The sequence below is a fragment of the Peromyscus californicus genome, unplaced genomic scaffold (assembly GCF_007827085.1).
Source record: "Peromyscus californicus insignis strain IS unplaced genomic scaffold, ASM782708v3 Scaffold_11__1_contigs__length_118956290, whole genome shotgun sequence".
Taxonomy (NCBI): domain Eukaryota; kingdom Metazoa; phylum Chordata; class Mammalia; order Rodentia; family Cricetidae; genus Peromyscus; species Peromyscus californicus.
Window position 1 is genome coordinate 114,578,514 of NW_026294402.1, and position 19,333 is coordinate 114,597,846.

The 19,333-nt window shown below is 47.7% G+C and overlaps 1 protein-coding gene across 1 annotated transcript; it reads left to right on the top strand.

Moving 5' to 3' along the window:
* The first annotated feature begins 14,251 nt into the window (after positions 1 to 14,251).
* Positions 14,252 to 19,333, top strand: Ccr8 (C-C motif chemokine receptor 8). Its single transcript, XM_052729924.1, has 2 exons — positions 14,252 to 14,556; positions 16,404 to 19,333. Exons 1-2 carry the CDS (start codon positions 14,520 to 14,522, stop codon positions 17,477 to 17,479), a joined length of 1,113 nt encoding a protein of 370 aa, XP_052585884.1. The 5' UTR covers positions 14,252 to 14,519; the 3' UTR covers positions 17,480 to 19,333.

Here is a 19,333-nt window from a genome sequence, read left to right on the forward strand (position 1 = left end):
ACAGAATTCTTTCACTGGTACTGGGCAAGTAGTTTTGAACTTCAATGAATTGTGACATTTGTTAGCTTTCTTGACCTTGAACATCAGGAGAAAAGGAGGGAGGGAGGGAAGGAGGGAGGAGGGGGAGGAAGGAACCTCTTAGATCTGATAGACAATTTTAGCAACATATCAGTGTTCAAAATCAACATACAAAACCCAGCAACTTTTCTATTTACCAGTAACAACTATTCTGAGAAAGAAATCAGGAAAACAGCCTCCTTCACAACAGCTTCAATTCAAAGAGAAGGCACCTGGGGCCAAAATTTATTAAAACAGCAAATGAAGGTGTGAAATTGTTAAAAAAAAAAAAGACTAAATACTGGCTCCTGCCTGAAATTCAAGTACTTGAGAGTGGGAGGCCTGCTGAGTGTTAGAGAATTTCTGCTGGTTGGCTCTGGAGAGGGTCCCTGTTTCGAAAACCAAAACGAACAAACAGAAATGACTAGAAGAAAGCAGGGAGAAGAGGCAAACACAGCGCTTCTGACCAGGACCCCCTAACCCAGGACCCCAGTGCTGAGAATGGACAGATGGGATGGTCTCTGACCAGGACCCCCTAACTCAGGACCCCAGTGCTGAGAATGGACAGATGGGATGGTCTCTGACCAGGACCCCGTAACCCAGGACCCCAGTGCTGAGAATGGACAGATGGGATGGTCTCTGACCAGGACCCCCTAACTCAGGACCCCAGTGCTGAGAACGGACCGATGGGATGGTCTCTGACCAGGACCCCCTAACTCAGAACCCCAGTGCTGAGAACGGACTGATGGGATGGTCTCTGACCAGGACCCCCTAACTCAGGACCCCAGTGCTGAGAACGGACCGATGGGATGGTCTCTGACCAGGACCCCCTAACTCAGGACCCCAGTGCTGAGAACGGACCGATGGGATGGTCTCTGACCAGGACCCCCTAACTCAGGACCCCAGTGCTGAGAACGGACCGATGGGATGGTCTCTGACCAGGGCCCCCTAACTCAGAACCCCAGTGCTGAGAACGGACCGATGGGATGGTCTCCACCACAAGCTTCTGTGAAACAAGTTGATCATCCACAGAAGGCCAGATTGCAGCTGGAGTTCATTCCCACAGCTTCATGCGTTGGCTTCTCAGAGGCTCCCTACAGACTTGTGTAGCTCAAATCACTGAAGAGTCTTATAAATAGAAAAACCTGGAGCCAGATATTGGGGTGAATTCTGAAAGATCAGAGAGGCAGAGAGCAAGCCGCTCGTTCTTACCCCTATGAAATCCTCTGCTGCCGAAAGAGAGCAAGTTCCTGTTTCCATGAATCCTCAGACTGAAAGCCTGAGTCCTCACCCTGAGGGTCTCAGTTGAACTGCTGTTTAGTTCCTGTCTCCTCATGCCTTATATACCATTCTCCCCCCAGCCATGTCACTTCCTGGGATTAAAGGTGTGTGCGCTTTCCAAGCAGAGACATGAGATCTCCAGTGCTGGGATTCAAGGTGTGTGCGCTTTCCAAGCAGAGACATGAGATCTCCAGTGCTGGGATTCAAGGTGTGTGCCACCACTGCCTGACTCTCTTCCCGGTGTGGCCTTGAACTCACAGAGATCCAGACAGATCTCTGCCTCCCAAGTGATAGGATTAAGGGTGTGTGCCACCCCTGTCTAGCCTCTATGTCTAATTTAGTGGCTGGCTCTGTCCTCTGATCCCCAGATAAGTTTATTAGGGCGTACAATACATTGGGGTACACACTATATCACCACAGACTTAGGACTGTTCCACACTGGCTGGCATCACCAGAGGCTTTCACTAAACATCTGGATGCAGGGGCTGCAGAAATGGCTCAGCAGTTGAAAGCACTTGCTGCTTGTCTGAGTTCAGTTCCCAGCACCCTTGTCAGTGGCCCACAACCACCTGGAACTCCCGTTCCAGGCGTCTGGAGCCCTCTTCTGGCCTGTCAGGGCACCCACACACATGCGGCACATAGCCACACATAAATGAAACAATTTAAAATATTTTTAAAAGTCTGGATGCAAGTGCTCATGACTCTGTAAGTCATGCATTCTTCATGGCTGTGGAAAGAGCGCCACGGGGCAAAGCCAAGCACAACCTCTGCTTAGCTTGTGTATAGTCGGGACTCCTGGACCATAGCTGCTGCAGCCAGTAATGTCTGGAGGAGAGCCAGGGAAAATACTTCCTTGGCAACCTTGCTCAAACAGCCTGCCTTTTCAGCAATCTTTTAAAATAGAAATCTTTCAAATGCTTATGCAGTTTTACACCTTGTGCCGGCGATAAGCGGAGGTCTGTTAATTTCTTAAATGCACTCAAGGGACCCTTTCTATTGTACCAGTTTGCTTGACCTTTCCTTTTTTTCTTCAGGTTTTATTTTATGTGTATAGGCTTTGCCTGCATGTGTGTATGTGCACCATGTATGTGCAGTGCCCACGGAGGCCACAAGAGGGTGTCAGATCCCCTGGAACTGGAGTTACAGATGGTTGTGAGTTGCCATGTGGATGCTGGGAATTAACCAGGCTGAGCTATTCCTCCAGACCACTTGGCTTTTTCTTTTTTCTTATGTGCATTGGTGTTTTGCCTGCATATATATCTGTGTGGGGATGTCAGATCACCTGGAACTGGAGCTACAGACAGCTGCCATGTGGGTGCTGGGAATCGAACCCAGGTCCTCTGGAAGAACAGTCAATGTTCTTAACCACTGAGCCATCCCTCCGGCTCACCTGGCTTCTTGTTCATGGCTGCAAACTCTTTAACACTGAAGTCTTCTTTGTCCACCACTTCAAACAGCTCCCTTTCTGGCCGAATCAAAACTTCCCGCTTCTTTCTGCGTCACGGTTTGCTGCTGACCATCTCTCTAGAATGCGGCTAAAGGACACCGGTCACCTTGCCACAGCCTGTGCTGTGTGCTTGAAGTTTCCCCCGTCAGTTAATTTCTCCACTGCCTTTGAGTCACCTTAACTCGGGATCTCAGGACACAGGCAAAACAGAGGCTGTAAGCTGGGACTCAATAAAACAGCACAAAACAAAGCAAAAATCCATCCATCCATCCATACATACATATGTACACACACGTATGTACGTACACACACACACACACACATACATGCACACATATGTACATACAAAGCAGAGCACCAGCATTTGCTTCTCTCTGCTTCCTGACTGAGCACACACGGTGACCACCTGCCTCACACTCCTCCTACCATCCTTTCCTATCCTCTTGCCTTCTTTTCCTGATGCTGTGATAAAATATTCTGACAGAAGCCACTCAAAGGACAGAGGGCTGATTCTGCTCGGGGTTCCCGGGTCCATCATAGCAAGGAAGTTGAGGTGGCAGGGGTTTGGTCTCACCATATCCACAACCAGGATCAAGGAGCACACACCGCTGCCCAGCCCCTTTCGCCACCTACACAGTCCAGGATCCCAACCAGGGAACGGTGGTCCCACTGGCCCCATGGTGAGCAGGTGAGCATGTCTTCCCATTTCCACAATCAAGCTAACTCCCTACAGCCGTGTTTGGGGGCTCCTCCCCCAGGTGGTGCCTGATCCTGTCAAGCTGACAGCACTAGAACTCACAGCCACCGTGATGGATTGTGCCTACACTGGGAACCAAGCTCCTTCATTATCGTTGCGTTTGTCTGTATTTTATCACAGAGATGATAAAGGAGTTAAAGCCGGGAGGACTCACCCAGCAAGGCGCACAGAGGCATTAAGATCACTATCGCTGAGTTTCAGCAGAAGCTGCTGTGTGGGTGCAGGCGGGGAACAGGCAGAGCGCGGTTTTAGGGGAGTGGGAGAGTGAGATGGCAGGAAGTGTGGAGTTCCCTGAATCTCTTGTGTCTCTTCTCTGCTCTCCCCAGTCCTTTGTCAATTGATGGCGCTTGGTGGAGCATGCCTTCCCTTTTATCGGCTCCTCTTCCATCTCTTCATCTCACCCACTCAGTCACCGCTCTGGGCTTCAGCCTCCCTCCTCCTCTCTCCCTTCCGCCTCCTCCTCCAGTTTCTCGGCTTGCCCACAAGACAGTCCAGACAGACAAAGCTAGACTTGGAACTTCAAAAGGTGCCATCTTTGTGGCTTTCTCTTTTGAAAATGATTCTGCCTGCATGGTGAGGCTTGGGATGGCTTTCTTGAGATGCAGGCTTGATCATCAGACTTCAGTGGCACCAGCAGTGGAGAGTGGGCACAGAGCTGGAAATGGAGTTGATTGAGGGTTATTACGAATTCTTCTTCTCCTCAGCCCTTCCACCTGCTGCCCAGCAGGGTGTGGTAACTCAGAGCTGCAACCCCAGCACTGGGCAGGCTGAGGTGGAAGGGGCTCTGGGGCTCGCTGGCCAGTTCTAGGTTCAATGAGATATTCTGTCTCAAAAAATAAGGTAGAGATTGAGGAAGACACTGGACCTCGGTCCTCCACACGTGTGCACGCGCGCGCGCACACACACACACACACACACACACACACACACACACACACACACGTACACACGGAGGTATGTGCTTGCATACACACATACACACATGCACACACATGTTGTTCCAATCTAGACGGTCTTTCAATAAAAAAAAAAAACAACCTGATACCAGATATCAGGGTGAAAGCTTAAAGATCAGAGAAGCAGAGCAGCCAGCCACTAATTCTTAACTCTAAGAAATCCTCAGCCTTCCTGTTTCCTCATGCCTTGTATAACTTTCTCTGCCCAGATACCACTTCCTGGGATTAAAGGTGTGTACCACCACTGCCTGACCTCTATGTCTAATCTAGTGGCTGGCTCTGTCCTCTGATCCTCAGACAAATTTATTAGGGTACACAATATGTCACCACACACATGCACATGCACATGCACATGCACACGGTTCCAGAGAAGCTCAGAGATTCAGACTCCATCCATCTGGAGGAGGGGACCTCAGCACCAACATTTTTAACATTCTTCATGATCCTAGAAATGGGTAAAATTAAGAGACCTTGAGAACGTGTTTGAGTCATAATTGTTATATATGTGTAGAATATAAATCATGAACAAAGCCATTGGGTTCTCTACACATGCAATGAAGAAAAGCCACTGGCTTAGTACCGCTTCTCATCTGCAACCCTATACCTCACTCCTCTTGATAAAAGTATCCTTCCACCCTAACCACCACCATCCAGCTGTGAGACCGCTGAGCCAACATAAAGGCCAGGACAGACCTTACAGAGTGCTGTGTGGCTGTTTTGAAGTATCTGCAGACAGGGAAGGTTTGTGTGCAAGGTGCATGCACAAGACGCAGCTGTGCATTGTGGTGGAGAGCCTGGGTGGATCCTCTCCTGAGACACTCACAGACAACGAGACCAAAATCCCCTAAAGTCTCGCAGCGTCTTCCCTTTGGTATAATCAACAGTGGCGAGAACTTGAGACCAACCCTCCGAAAGCTCCCCGCTGTAATTATTAATGCACATTAACTGCACAAAACAACAGGCTCTCCGAGTCTCATCCTCGTCCTTGGAAGTCCCTTCTTACCCTTGCTGGCTCTTGAAATTTTTATTTTTATTTTATTTATTTTTTGTTTTATTGAGACAACGCCTCACTATGCAGCCTCTGCAGTCCTGGAACTCACTCTGTAGACCAGGTTGGGCTCCAACTCCCAGAGACCCACCTGCCTCTGCCACCTGAGTGCCAGGATTAAAGATGTGCACTGCCATGCTCGACCCTTTTTTGTTTTAAAGTTTCCATATGTGACAGGAAATGCACATTGCATGTAGTTCTGTGTTTGGTTTTATTTTTGAACTGTGATAGAATCCTGTTGCCTTCATTTTCTTCCAAATGAGATAATGCCATTCTATCTGTATGCATAATATTCCTATTGTGATTTGGGCAATGCTTAGACACCAAGAAAGGTGGGAGCGTAGTTTCCAGCAAAAAATCAAATAAAGGTACTCTGTTATGGGCATCTGGTAACCCTAAATTGAATGCTGAGAAAACAAAAAAAGACATTACCAAAACAATTGGTGAAGGGATGAAGGAACATGGAGGAGGTACCTGTTATTTTTCTCAAATGACTCAGAAAAATCTCTATAGCACAGAGAGAAAATAATGAAGCAAGATCATGAAAATGTTACTACTGGAAGCTGAGGTTACAGCTCTTTGTGTGAGCATTCCAGTGTTTCTTTGTGTGTCCTTCTAGAAGCATAAGACTTTCACCTACAGGAATTCGGAAGGTCACCTCGGGGTAAGATTTAATGCGCAATTACTAACACATACTCAGTTCTACATCTCTTGAGAGGAGATGGCTCATCTTCTAAACAATCCTTTGGCGTGGAAATTAGCACACCCCATGATTCCTGACCATTTCACCCTGGGATGTGCAACAACACATCCATGCCTGGTACAGACACAACCATAGTACTCATGACACCTTAATCTGAAATTTTCGTTTGTTTAAGATAGCATCGAGCTACACAGTGTAGGTGGAGATGTACTACAGAGCCCAAGCTACTTCCTCCAAACTTGAAAGCACTCTGTCCCAGCTTCCGAGGTGCAGGGATTATAGGCATGTGTCACCATGCCTGGTTTTAATTAGGTATTTTTTACAATAAATATTTTTTTGGGTTTTGAAACGGTCTTCCCTCTTTTCTTCATTACTCTTCCTTCTATGATAAGAAACTGCTTAAGGGCTAACTATATAATTTCATCTCTTTTACTCTCTGATCATAAGCGTTAGGGAAAAGAGGGGTTGTGTGGTGGCTAGCTTTATTGTCAATTTGATACAACCTGGAATCACCTGGACAGAGTCTCTGTGAGTATTTGTCCAGACCAGGTAGGCCTGTGAGCATGTCTCTGGGGAATTGTCTTTTTTTTTTTTTTTTTTTTTTGGTTTTTTGAGACAGGGTTTCTCTGTGTAGTTTTGGTGCCTGTCCTGGATCTCGCTCTGTAGACCAGGCTGGCCTCGAACTCACAGAGATCCACCTGGCTCTGCTTCCCGAGTGCTGGGACTAAAGGCATGTGCTACCACTGCCCAGGGGAATTGTCTTCATTGCCTTAACTGATATGGAAAGACACAGCCCACTGTGGGTGGCACCATTCCCTGGGCTGAACAAGAGAAGAATGCTAGCTGAGCACAAGGCAGCAGCATGCATGCACCCATTTCTCTCTCCTCCTGGTTGTGATGTGACTAGTTGCTTTAAGCCCATCACTGTGACTTCCTACAGGGATGGACTATGGCTGGAACTGTGAGCCAAGCAGAGCTCTTGGTCCTGTGGTGGTCTGAAGGACAATGGCCCCATAGGCTCATATATCTCAGTGCCTGGTTCTCAGCTGGTGGAACTGTTTAGAAAGGATTAGAAGGCTTGGCCTTGTTGGAGGAGGTATGTCACTAGAAGTGGGCTCTGAAGCTTCAAAAGCCCATGCCAGGTCCAGTCTCTGTCTCTGTCTTTCTCTCTCTGTCTTCTTCTCTCTTTCTCATAAAGCTCTCAAATACTTTCTCCAGCACCATGCCTGCCACGTGGTGAACTAATCCTCTGAAGCTGTAAGCAAGCCCCCAACTAAATTCTTTCCTTCCTAAGAGTTGCTGTTGTCATGGTGTCTCTTCACAGCCATAGAACACTGACTATGACAGTCCCCTAGGCTGCTTTGTGTTGGTGTATTATGTCATGGTGACAGAAATAAAACTGAATCAGAGTGTTAGGAGATGAATCTTGGGAATAAGTGAGTGTCAAAATCTCCCCTCCTCAGTTTCTATCCAGGCCCCATGAAGGACAGGCACCAGGTACCACAGTAAAGTCCACTATGCTCCACCTCAAAGGTGAGAGATGTAATCAGTATTGTTATAAAGCTCTTGAAACAGTACCTAAAAATATAAATATCCTGCCATTAACCGCATTTTTCCCCATTCAATCTTGTAATTTTGTGGTCGTGTCTTCAATGGTAAGTGGAAATGCCCCTGTAGATGGTAGTTTCTCGGGCTGTGGCTGTAGAGAGCCTCTATAACTTTTGTGGAAAATTAAGGCAAAGACTCTCCTGATAGGTTGGTTTTACTACTGACAACACATGAGCTTTTCATTGTATTTTATTTTTCTCCGTAAGAGCTTTTGTTAAATACAGGTTTCTGTCTGCAAATTCTGGTAGGCAAATGCTAATGAATTTATAGTTGGAAGGTGGAGTGTCATTGTAAATAGCAAACAGAGAGGCATACGCCAAAGAAAAAGAGTGCTTATCTGAGAAGAGCAGACTGTCACAATGTGGGGCATGATCCATGCCAACCACCACTTTATACAACAAGGTTGAAGCGTGGAACATTCTGAAACACAAAAATGAAGTTATGTAAGATACTTTAAACAGTAATCCCTGGCTCCAAGGATTAATCCCAATGATGGTGCCAGTCTGAGGCCAAACCCATAGTTGATGGGCAGGTGTCCTGGTGGATGTTTTCTACGTAAGGTTTGGGGGGCATTATGTGAAACGTGATTTGGGCAGAAGTTTATTGTTAAGGTTCATTTTATTTAGAGCTGAAGAGATCAGTCAGCCATTAAAAAGGCTTGCCACTCTCTCAGAGGACCCGAGTTCAGTTCCCAGCACTCACTTCATAAGGGTCTGTAATTCCAGCTCCAGGAGATCCTCTGCCCTCTTCTGGCTTCTGTGTATACTACACATATGTGGTAGTCACTCTTAGGTATGAATAGATAAAAATAAAAATAAATCCCTTTTAAAAATAGTTTATTTGTGTATGTGTGGTGTGTGGTGTGTATGTATGTGTGTGATGTGTGTCTATGTGGTGTGTGCATGTGTGTGGTGTGTGTGTGTGGTATGTGGTGTATGGTGTGTGGTGTGTGTGTGTGTGTGGTATGTGGTGTATGGTGCGTGGTGTGTGTGTGTGTGTGTGTGTGTGTGTGTGTGTGTGTGTGTGTGTGGTATGTGGTATGTATTGTGTGTGTCTGTACGTGTGTTTGCTAGTTTGAGTATTGATTGTGTAGAGGTCATACAAGTGTATCAGGTGACTTCTACCACTCTCCACCTCCTCCTCTGAGGCAGGGTCTCTTCCAGAACCTGGGACTTGTGATCTCTGTGGTGGGCTGACATCAGTCCTCTCAGGGCTACAAGCTGTTTCAGGAACATCAGCTTGTTACTTGGGAGCTGGGATCCAAACCCTGGTCCTCATGATTTCGGAGAGAGCACGCTTACCTGCTGAGACATTTCTTCAATCTATGGCAGAAGTTCTGTGTCAGTGGCTTCGGGATAGTCAGATGTAGTGAGAATGCTTCCTCCACAGCCTCGTGGCTTATTCATTCATTCATCTTTCCCAGATGGTCCCCCTGTTTTGTTTTGTTTTAAACATTTATTTTATATGAACGGATGTTCGGTCTGTATGTCTGTCTGTGCACCACATGCGTGCTTGGTGCTGGAGAAGGCTGGAAGAGGGTGTCACATCTCCTGGCCTGGAATTGAAGACAATTGTGAGCTGCCATGTGGGTGCTGGGAATTGAACCCAGGTCCTTTGGAAGAGCAGCCTATGCTCTTAGCTGTTGAGCCATATCTAGCCCTTTATTTTTCATCAGGATTGGCATAAGTCACTCCATTTCAATTCTGAGAATTTTCATTACAGAAAATTCTAAAGGATTTTTCCAGTGTCATCTGTGTCTTTTCTTGATGTTTACCATACGACGGGTTTGAACCCAGAACTTGCTGCTTCTGCCAGAATGTCTGGCTGCAGGACTCCATGGATCCTTTAGCTCTGCCTCCTCCACAGACTGGGATCACAGGCAGATGCTCTGCGCTAGTCCTTTTATGTGGATTACGGAAATCCAAGCTGAGGACCCCACACTTGCTCAGCATGCATTTTGCCTCCTAGCCCTCGCCCCAACGTACTGTGTTATTGGAGTGATTCATTTCATTTCTGTGGACTTAAACACTCAGAATGAGGGAGTTAGTCTTTTCCGACTCACGGGTTTATCCTTTAGAAGCATCTTCTGGCACCTGAATTCATACCTATATAATTCTCCTCACCAAGATGTTTTAACCAAGCTTGGGGAAAGCCCCAGCCTTTAAGACAGCATCAATTATGATGAGAAAGTATCAATGTTGAGCTGACTGGGAACTCAGGACTCACTGCTGCTGCTGATACTTGTCTTGACAGTGGAAACCATGAGTCCAACCTCATCAGTGGTGTGCCAGGGTGAAGACAACTGGGTCCCCTCCCTAGCCCAGCAGGACCTTGTGCAAATCTGTCCGTTAGTTGGAGAATTAGATTCACAGTCACGAAACAGAAGCCGAGAGGACTGCACTGTCACCTGAAGTGGCATCTAAGTCCTGAGGCCAGAGAGAGATGTGGTAGAATGTCTGCCATGCAAATACAAGGACCTGCATTTGGTCCCCAGAACTCATGTTCAAAAACAAAAATCCAGGCATGGGAGCACGTGCCTGCAATCCTAGCTCTCTGGGAGGCAGAGTTAAGTGGACCCCTGGGGTAACTGGCCAGCCAGCCTATCCAAATGAGGGGGTTCCAGGCCAGGGAGAGACCACCTCAAAACAACGGAAACAAATGGTAGAAGACACATTAAGAACAAGAGTAGCCAGGTATGGTGGTGCACGCCTTTAATCTCAGCACTCGGGAGGCAGAGGCAGGATGATCTCTGTGAGTTCGAGGCCAGCCTGGTCTACAGAGTGAGTTCCAGGACAGCCAGAGCTACATAGAGAAACCCTGTCTCAAGCAAACAAACAAACAAACAACAAGAACAAGAGTAGATGGAGCTGGAGAGATGGCTCAGTGGTTAGAGCACTGGCTGCTCTTCCAGGGGACTGGGGTTTGATTCCCAGCAACCACATGACAGCTCATAATGGTCTGTAACTCCAGTCCCAGGGGATCCGATACCCTCCACTGGCATAAATGTGATGCATAGACATACAAACAGACAAAGCACGCATACACACAAAATAAATAAGTTTAAAAATACCTAATAAAAACAGAACAACAGTAAAGGTTGTCCTCCTGCCTCCTCACGCACATGCGCATACACATAGGCACATGCACACAGACACAGACACACACACAGACACACACACACACACACACACACACACAGACACACACAGGCACACACAGACACACACACAGAGATACACACATGCACATGCACACAGACACACAGGCACATGCACACAGACACACAGACACACAGGCACATGCACACAGACACACACACACACACAGATACACACACACAGACACACAGGCACATGCACACAGACACACACACACAGACACACGCACACACACACACACACACACAGACACACACACAGACACATGCACACAGACACACAGACACAGGCACACACACACACACAGACACACGCACACAGACACACAGGCACGTGCACACAGACACACGCACACAGACACACAGGCACGTGCACACAGACACACGCACACAGACACACAGGCACGTGCACACACACACACACACACACACACACACACACACACACAGGCACAGTGTGACCCATCTGAGGGAACATCTTACCTTCCTTGTTACTGGTATTTATTAGCTGCTTTCCTCTTTGCTGTGGCAAAACAACCCATAAAGCAACTTTAGGAAGTGTGGAGGGGCTGGGGATTTAGCTCAGTGGTAGAGTGCTTGCCTAGCAAGCGCAAGGCCCTGGGTTCAGTCCTCAGCTCAGGAAGAAAAAAAAAAAAAGAAAAGAAAGTGTGGTGGTTCATCTCCATTGTTAACTTGATGAGATCTGGAATTACCTTGATTAGCTAATCCAGATGAGAAGACACCCACACTGGGTGGCATCATTCCCTGACTGGGATCCTGGACTGGATAAAAAGGAGAAAGTGACTTACCCAGCATGCATTGCTCTCGGCTTCCTGACTGTGAACACAGTCACCATGGCTTTCTGGTCTCTCTGTAGAACTGACTGAACCAGGGCTGTGAGCCCAGTGCACACTGTCTCCCTTCAGTTGCCTTTGTTCAGTTGCCTTTGTTGGGGTATTTAACCACAGCAACAGAAAAGTAAGGTCCCTAAGACAGGAAGAAAGGGTTTTTGTTTTTGTCTGTTTCATTTGGTCCCAGGACACTTAGGATGAGTTCCCACTTCAATTGATATCACCTAGAAAATCTTTCAGAGACAGGTCCAGAAGCATTGTCTCCTCAGCGATTCCGATCCTGCCAGGTGGGCTGTTAGAACCGCCCCCACCCCACCCCACCCCACCCCCACCCCACCCCACCCCACCCCACCCCCACCCCACCCCCACCCCACGAGTCCAGCACCTCTCTTCGCCTTCCCTGCTGCTCCTCATCTGTGATTGGCAGGATGGGGAGAGCTTATCATTTGTTATCCATTACAGCACGTGAGCTAGATGGGCAAGGCCTCTGTGGCCTTCTTGGGTCACCTGTCTGTCTCGGGGTAGGTTGATCGACAGTCTGGTTTTTTTGTTTTTTGTTTGTTTGGTTTTTGGTTTTTCTCTCTGTAGCCCTGGCTGTCCTGGATCTCACTCTGCAGACCAGGCTGTCCTCGAACTCACAGAGATCCGCCTGCTTCTGCCTCCTGAGTGCTGGGATTAAAGGCATGTGCCACCACTGCTTGGCTGATCAAGGATCTGTTTATGTCCCTGGCTCTTGATGGCCAGGCAAGACATTGTCGTCCAGCTGGTGCCTGTTACCCCACTGGCCTGGGTACATGTTCTGTCCCTGAAGAGCCAGCGATTGTTGCTTCGTAGAAGAGAGCACAGGGGTTAGGACGGATGTTGACTAGTCAGATGCCACTGTGGAATTAAGCAGCCTAGGGGCATGGTAGCATACATTTATAATTCCAGCTATTTGGGTTGTCTGGGACTAGAGGGCCATAATGCTGTAAAAACATTATGTGTGCCGGGAGGCAGAGGCAGGCAGATCTCTGTGAGTTCGAGGCCAACGTGGGCTACAGAGTGAGTTCCAGGAAAGGTGAAAAGCTACACAGAGAAACCCTGTCTTGAAAAAAAAAGATGTTTTTTTTTTTTTTTGTGTGTGTGTGTGTGTGTGTGCATGGAGGCCAGAGGCCGACATCAGTGTCGTTCTTGTTTGCTCTCTACCTTCCATTTTTCTGAGGCAGGAGCTGAACAATTCAGCTGGCTGAGCGGCAAATCTTGGGGCTCCTGCTGTGTCTGCACCAACGCTGGGATTACAGACATGTACCACCACACTTGATGTTTTTAACCTGGGTCCTGGGGAACAAAGCTGGGTCTCCATGCTTACACAGCAAACATTTTACCAATTGAGCGATGTCCCAGTGCTGTGGGATGGTCTGTATGTCAAGTGTGTTGCTGATTGGTCAATAAATAAATCACTGATTGGCCAGTGGCTAGGCAGGAAGTGTAGGTGTGACAAGGAGGAAAATAGAGCTGGGAAGTGGAAGGCTGAGTCAGAGACACTGCCAGCTGCCACGATGATAAACAGCATGTGAAGATGCCGGTAAGCCACAAGCCATGTGGCAAGGTATAGATTTATGGAAATGGATTAATTAAAGCTGTAAGAACAGTTAGCAAGAAGCCTGCCACGGCCATACAGTTTGTAACCAATATAAGTCTCTGTGTTTACTTGGTCGGGTCTGAGCGGCTGTGGGACTGGCAGGTGAGAGAGATTTGTCCTGACTGTGGGCCAGGCAGAAAAACTCTAGCTACATCCCAGCTTTTGTATTTTTTAATTTAAAGTCTGTAACTGCTTTCTAAATAGTCTATTATAAACGATATGGTGTGGTAGTTTTTTTGTTTGTTTTTGGTGGTGGTGGTTGAATAAAAAAAAAGAAATAAAAAAGGAAAGGACAAGGGTATTCCTAGGTATGGAGAAGGACAGAGTTTGTTGTTGACCAAAGGGACAGAGTGGACATGATCCTGAGCTGGGCCATATGAGGAGAGGGAGGAAGGGACGGGGGTAAGGGGGGGGGAGGGGAGAGCAGCTGCCCACTAAGAGCGGAGGCCTGGGCAAAGAGACTGGCCTGGAGAGTAGACGGAAAGAGACCAGGTGACCAGATGGCTGGTTATATAGGGAGGGTAGCTGGGGGAAGGGCAGCCCAACCCCGGGCTGGAGAGTTAAGGTAGAGGGTGGGGTATGCCAGCCAAACCCTGGAACAGGTAGGGAATGAGGGATGCTGGGAGAACACCCAGGTCTGCTTTGGTATGTTACACAGGCACCCCAGCGTTTGTCCCAGGGTTTGAGACCTAACAGTGGTGGCTTTTCTTTCCTGCTCTATTCTAGAGAACAGCCTTAGGGCTTTTTCACTTTTACAGGTGTTATTTTAATCATCTGTTCTGGACAGATCCCTCCCCCCACCTCACCCCCACGTCACCGTTCTGAGGAGTCTGATGACCTCTGTTTGTCTCTGCCCCGGATCTGAGGTAGAATCAACCGAAGCTTGAAAGTAGAAGAGCACCTGCAGCCTAGCACACCGCAGCAGCACCCTGGCACGCTGCAGCAGCACCCTGGCACGCTGCAGCAGCATCCCTGCAATGCCACCACTCTGAAGGCTGAACAGAACTGTCCCCAAAACCAGAGATAGTTCTGAATGTCACCCTTCAGACTGGCTGAAGCAAGACATACAGGTGAGCCAATGAGACAGAGGAGTCGACACATGGCAGACATGCAGCCTACGGAGAGTGGGCAGCTCTGAAACCTCAGAACCGTCCTGGGGTGAGGGCACAGAGGCAGTGCAGGGGTGCTTTTACCTCCTTAGAGAGAGGTCAGGAAAAGCCTAATATTTTCCAGATCATTTCTAAAAAATTTGAATGTTTCCAAAGCCTGAGCCCATATTCGGGTTTATGTTTTGGTGGCTGAGAGGAGCACGCATGCCCCTTGCTCTCTCCAGGACACAGGAGGAAGTGAAAGCTCGCCTTTAATCCCAGGACTTGGGAGACAGAGCCAGGCGGATCTCTGTGAGTTCGAGGCCAGCCTGGTCTACAGAGCGAGATCCAGGACAGGCACCAAAAACAACGCAGAGAGACCCTGTCTCGAAAAACAAAACAACAACAACAACAGAAAGAGTGGAGAGTCAGGCAAGACAAGATCTGGGGGTCAGCCCTTCTACACAGAAGGCTTCCTTTCAATCACACTTCTTCCAGTGAAGTTTTCAGATTTGTGTGTAGTGGTGTTGGGGATGGAACCCAGGGCCTTGTGCTTGTTAAGTGTCTGTTCTGCCAGTGAGGTACACCCCCAGGCCCTATAATTTTATTCTATATTGTTCTGTTTTGTGTGTGCCTGAATATGTGCATACGTATGCATGTGTGCCCATATCAGTGAGAGGTCAGCCTTGGTGCCATCCCTCAGGTTTCTTGAGATAGAATCTCTCGTTGGCTTTGTGCTCACCAAGCAGGCCAGGCTGGCCAGAGCCTCAGAGACCTGCCTGTCTCTGTCTCCAGAACGGGGATCACAGGGACCCACCACAACACGTAAGTTTTGGTTGAACTGAGGTCTCCACACTTGCCCAGCAAGCACCTTAAAGAACTGGCTCTTCTCCAGCCCTGGTTTGGATTAGGGATGAATTATAGCCTTTATTAGGTTTACTTCTGGCAAACCTGATGCTTTTCATATTTAGTGTAGCTGGGATCATTTTTCCTATTGCATTTTAAGTTGTTTCTGGGGTCAATGAAAGAATGAACTAAATTCATGGATACCATGGGATACATCCAAAGTGAAATATAAAACCATTTATGTAACTTATGAATTAATACACAAATATTATATTTGTATATACATATATATTTTTTTGTTTGAGACAGGGTTTCTCTATGTAGTCCTGGCTGTCCTGGAACTCGCTATGTAGACCAGACTGGCCTTGAACTCATAGATTCACTTGCCTCTGCCTCCCAAGTGCTGGGACTAAAGACATGTGTCACCACATCCTGCCTGTATATTGTTTATGGATATAGAACATGAAGAGAAGCCAGGCATAGTGGCACATCGCAGCACTCGGGAAGCAGAGGCAGGCGGAGCTCTGTGAGTTGAGGTCAGCCTGGTCTACAGAGGGAGTTCTAAGGCAGCCAAGGCTACATAGTGAGACTCAATCTCAAAATTATAAAAACAAATAAATAAATAAATTAGTTAAAATAAGGGAGAAGGGAGTGAGGGAGGGGGGAGAGGAGGGAGAGGGGAGGGAGGAAGGGACGGAGGAAGGAAGGGAGGGAGGGAGGGAGAGAGGAGCCAAGCAAGGTGGTACATGGTACAGACCTGTAATACCAGCACCAGGGAGGCTGAGGCTGGAGGCCAGCCTGGGCTATGTAGCAAGTTGCCCTGTCTAAAGGAAGCAGGGTCTAGGGAGAATACGGCTTGGTGGTAGAGCATGTGTGCCCCATTAACACCCTGATATTGAGCCCCAGAGAGGGGAGAGGGGAGTGCTAAGGGCTTCAGCGTGTGAACACACTCCTCAGCATCCCTCCTATGCCTCTTTGGTCAGGTCTTCCTGCCGCGATGGATTACACCCTGGAACCCAATGTCACCATGACCGACTACTACCCTGACGTCTTCACCATGCCCTGTGACACAGAGTTCCTCCTCCGAGGCAGCAGGTTGCATCTTGCCATCTTCTACTGCATCTTGTTTGTGCTGGGCCTTCTGGGAAACAGCCTGGTCATCCTGGTCCTTGTGGCCTGCAAGAAGCTGAGGAGTATTACAGACATCTACCTCCTGAACCTGGCCATTTCGGACCTGCTTTTTGTCTTCTCGTTCCCCTTTCAGACTCACTACCTGCTGGACCAGTGGGTGTTTGGGACCGTCATGTGTAAAGTGGTCTCTGGCTTGTATTATATTGGCTTTTTCAGCAGCATGTTCTTCATCACCCTCATGAGCGTGGACAGGTACCTGGCTATCGTCCATGCCGTCTATGCCATCAAAGTGAGGACGGCCAGAGTGGGCACAGCCCTGAGCCTGGTGGTGTGGCTGATTGCCATCACGGCCACCATTCCATTGCTGGTATTTTATCAAGTGGCCTCTGACGATGGTATTCTACAATGTTTCCCATTTTATGACAATCAGTCTTTGAGGTGGAAGCTCTTTGCTCACTTTGAAGTAAACACCTTGGGCCTGCTGCTCCCCTTTGCCATCCTTCTATTCTGCTACACCAAGATCCTGCACCAGCTGCGGGGATGCCAGAACCGCAGCAGCACCAGGGCCGTCAAGCTGGTGCTCATCGTCGTCATTGCGTCTTTGCTCTTCTGGGTCCCGTTCAACGTGGTTCTCTTCCTCACGTCCCTGCACGACATGCATGTCTTGGACGGATGTGCCCTGAGCCAGAGGCTGGCTCTGGCCACCCATGTCACGGAAGTCATCTCCTTCACACACTGCTGTGTGAACCCTGTCATCTATGCCTTCATAGGAGAAAAGTTTAAGAAGAACCTAGAAGATGTGTTTCAAAAGAGTTGCAGCCACATCTTCTTCTACATAGGGAGGCAAATGCCGGCGGGGGCGTGGGAAAGGCAGCTGTCTTCACATCCGCGCTCTTCCCACTCCTCTACCCTGGACTACATCTTGTAGGAGGGTGTGCACAGGTTCAAACTCCATCACTCTTCCCAATCTCCCTCCCCCGCCCCCCGCTTCTCCTCCTCCCTCTCCTGGTTTACCGAGGCAGAATCTCACTGGCTTTGAACTCTCAACCCTTTTGCCTCAGCCTCCTAAATGCTAGAGCGCCACCCTTTGTTTGTTTGGTTTTTCCCTAAATGCTAGAGCACCACCCTTTGTTTGTTTGGTTTTTCCCTAAATGCTAGAGCACCACCCTTTGTTTGTTTGGTTTTTCCCTAAATGCTAGAGCACCACCCTTTGTTTGTTTGGTTTTTGGTTTTTCGAGACAGGGTTTCTCTGTGTACCCTTGGCTGTCCTGGAACTTGTCTTGTAGACCAGGCTGGCCTCAAATTCTGAGATCTGCCTGCCTCCCGAGTGCTGGAATCAAAGGCGTGCACCACCATATCCTTCTTTAAAAGAGATAAAGTACTTTTGTTTTCCTTGAAAAAAGTAACCTCTTAGTTTTGGGATTTTTGTGCTTGTGTTCATGAGAAGTAATGTTTTGTAATTTTTCTCACTTTATAATGGTCTGGCCAGGTTTGGTTTCTCAAAATGTATTGAGAAATATTCCCTTTAAAATCTATTCTCTGAAACAGTTTCTGTTAAAAAAAAAAAAAAAGGCATCACTTCCTCTTTGAAGGTTTGATTTTTGTACAAAGATTTGCATTTGATTTACCAGACAGAGACTGGTAAATTCAGCTTTTCTACCTGCTTGTGATTTGTAAGGAATTTTGTTGTTCTGTTTAAGTTCACAAATACATTAGCATGAAATCTTCATAATTAATTTTGTTGAACATCTTTTCAGTGTGAGGATGTCCCTTTCCGGTCCTGATATGATCGTTTGTGGGTTTGTCTCTCTCCTAGGTGAGTTTTAGGGGACACATCAGTTGGTTAGTCTTTGCAGGGAACCAGCCTTTGGCCACAGCGACTTCCGCTCACTTCCTGCCCACTGATCTCTATTTTATTTTCATCTGTTTCATTTGGGCTTTATTTTCTGTGGGCTCCCTGGGGTGCGGTTTTCTATTACCTAAATATTCACTTAATGCTACAAAGCTCCCTCTGAGTACTTTGTTTTTGGGGTGCATTTTATGCATTTTAAGTTTGATCTTAGCCAGAAATCTGAGCAGCTGGCTTCCACCTCTGTCTCAGTCACTGTTCTATTGCTGGGAAGAGACGCCATGGCCAAAGCACTCATAAAAGAAAGCCTTTAGTTGGGGTTGCTTATAGTTTCAGAGGGTGAATCATGACCATCACAGAGAGGAGCCGGGGAGCAGGAAGGGAGGCTCGGTGCTGGAAAAGTAGCTGGGAGCTTTAGATCCTGCTCTGAAGGCAGCAGGCAGAAAGAGAGAAAGAAGTGGGCCTGGCATGGGCTTTTAAAACCTCAGTGACACACCTCCTCCAACAAGGCCACACCTCCTAGTCTTTTCCACACAGTCCACCAACTGGGGACTAAGCATGCAGACATATGAGCCTTTGGGGGCCATTCTCATTTAAATCACAACATTCATACAGTATCTACTTCAACCGTTCCCAGAGAACATGCATCTAAGATTTCATTTCTTTGAAAATTTTGGAGAATTATTTTATGATGCAAGATCTGGTTTTCATTCACACATGAAGATAACAGGTAGCTAACACACTGCTCAAGGCTTCTGTGAAGATAACAGTGACTGATCACACTGCTCAAGGCTTCTGTATTCTCTCTCTTTCTCTCTCTACTTTGGTCTACTTCCTTCAGGTTGCTTTTATGAATCAGTGAACTTACAGGGATATGGGTCTTTTTTGCAGAAGCATGGGCAGCTAGCTACCAGTGGCCACATTAATGAAGAA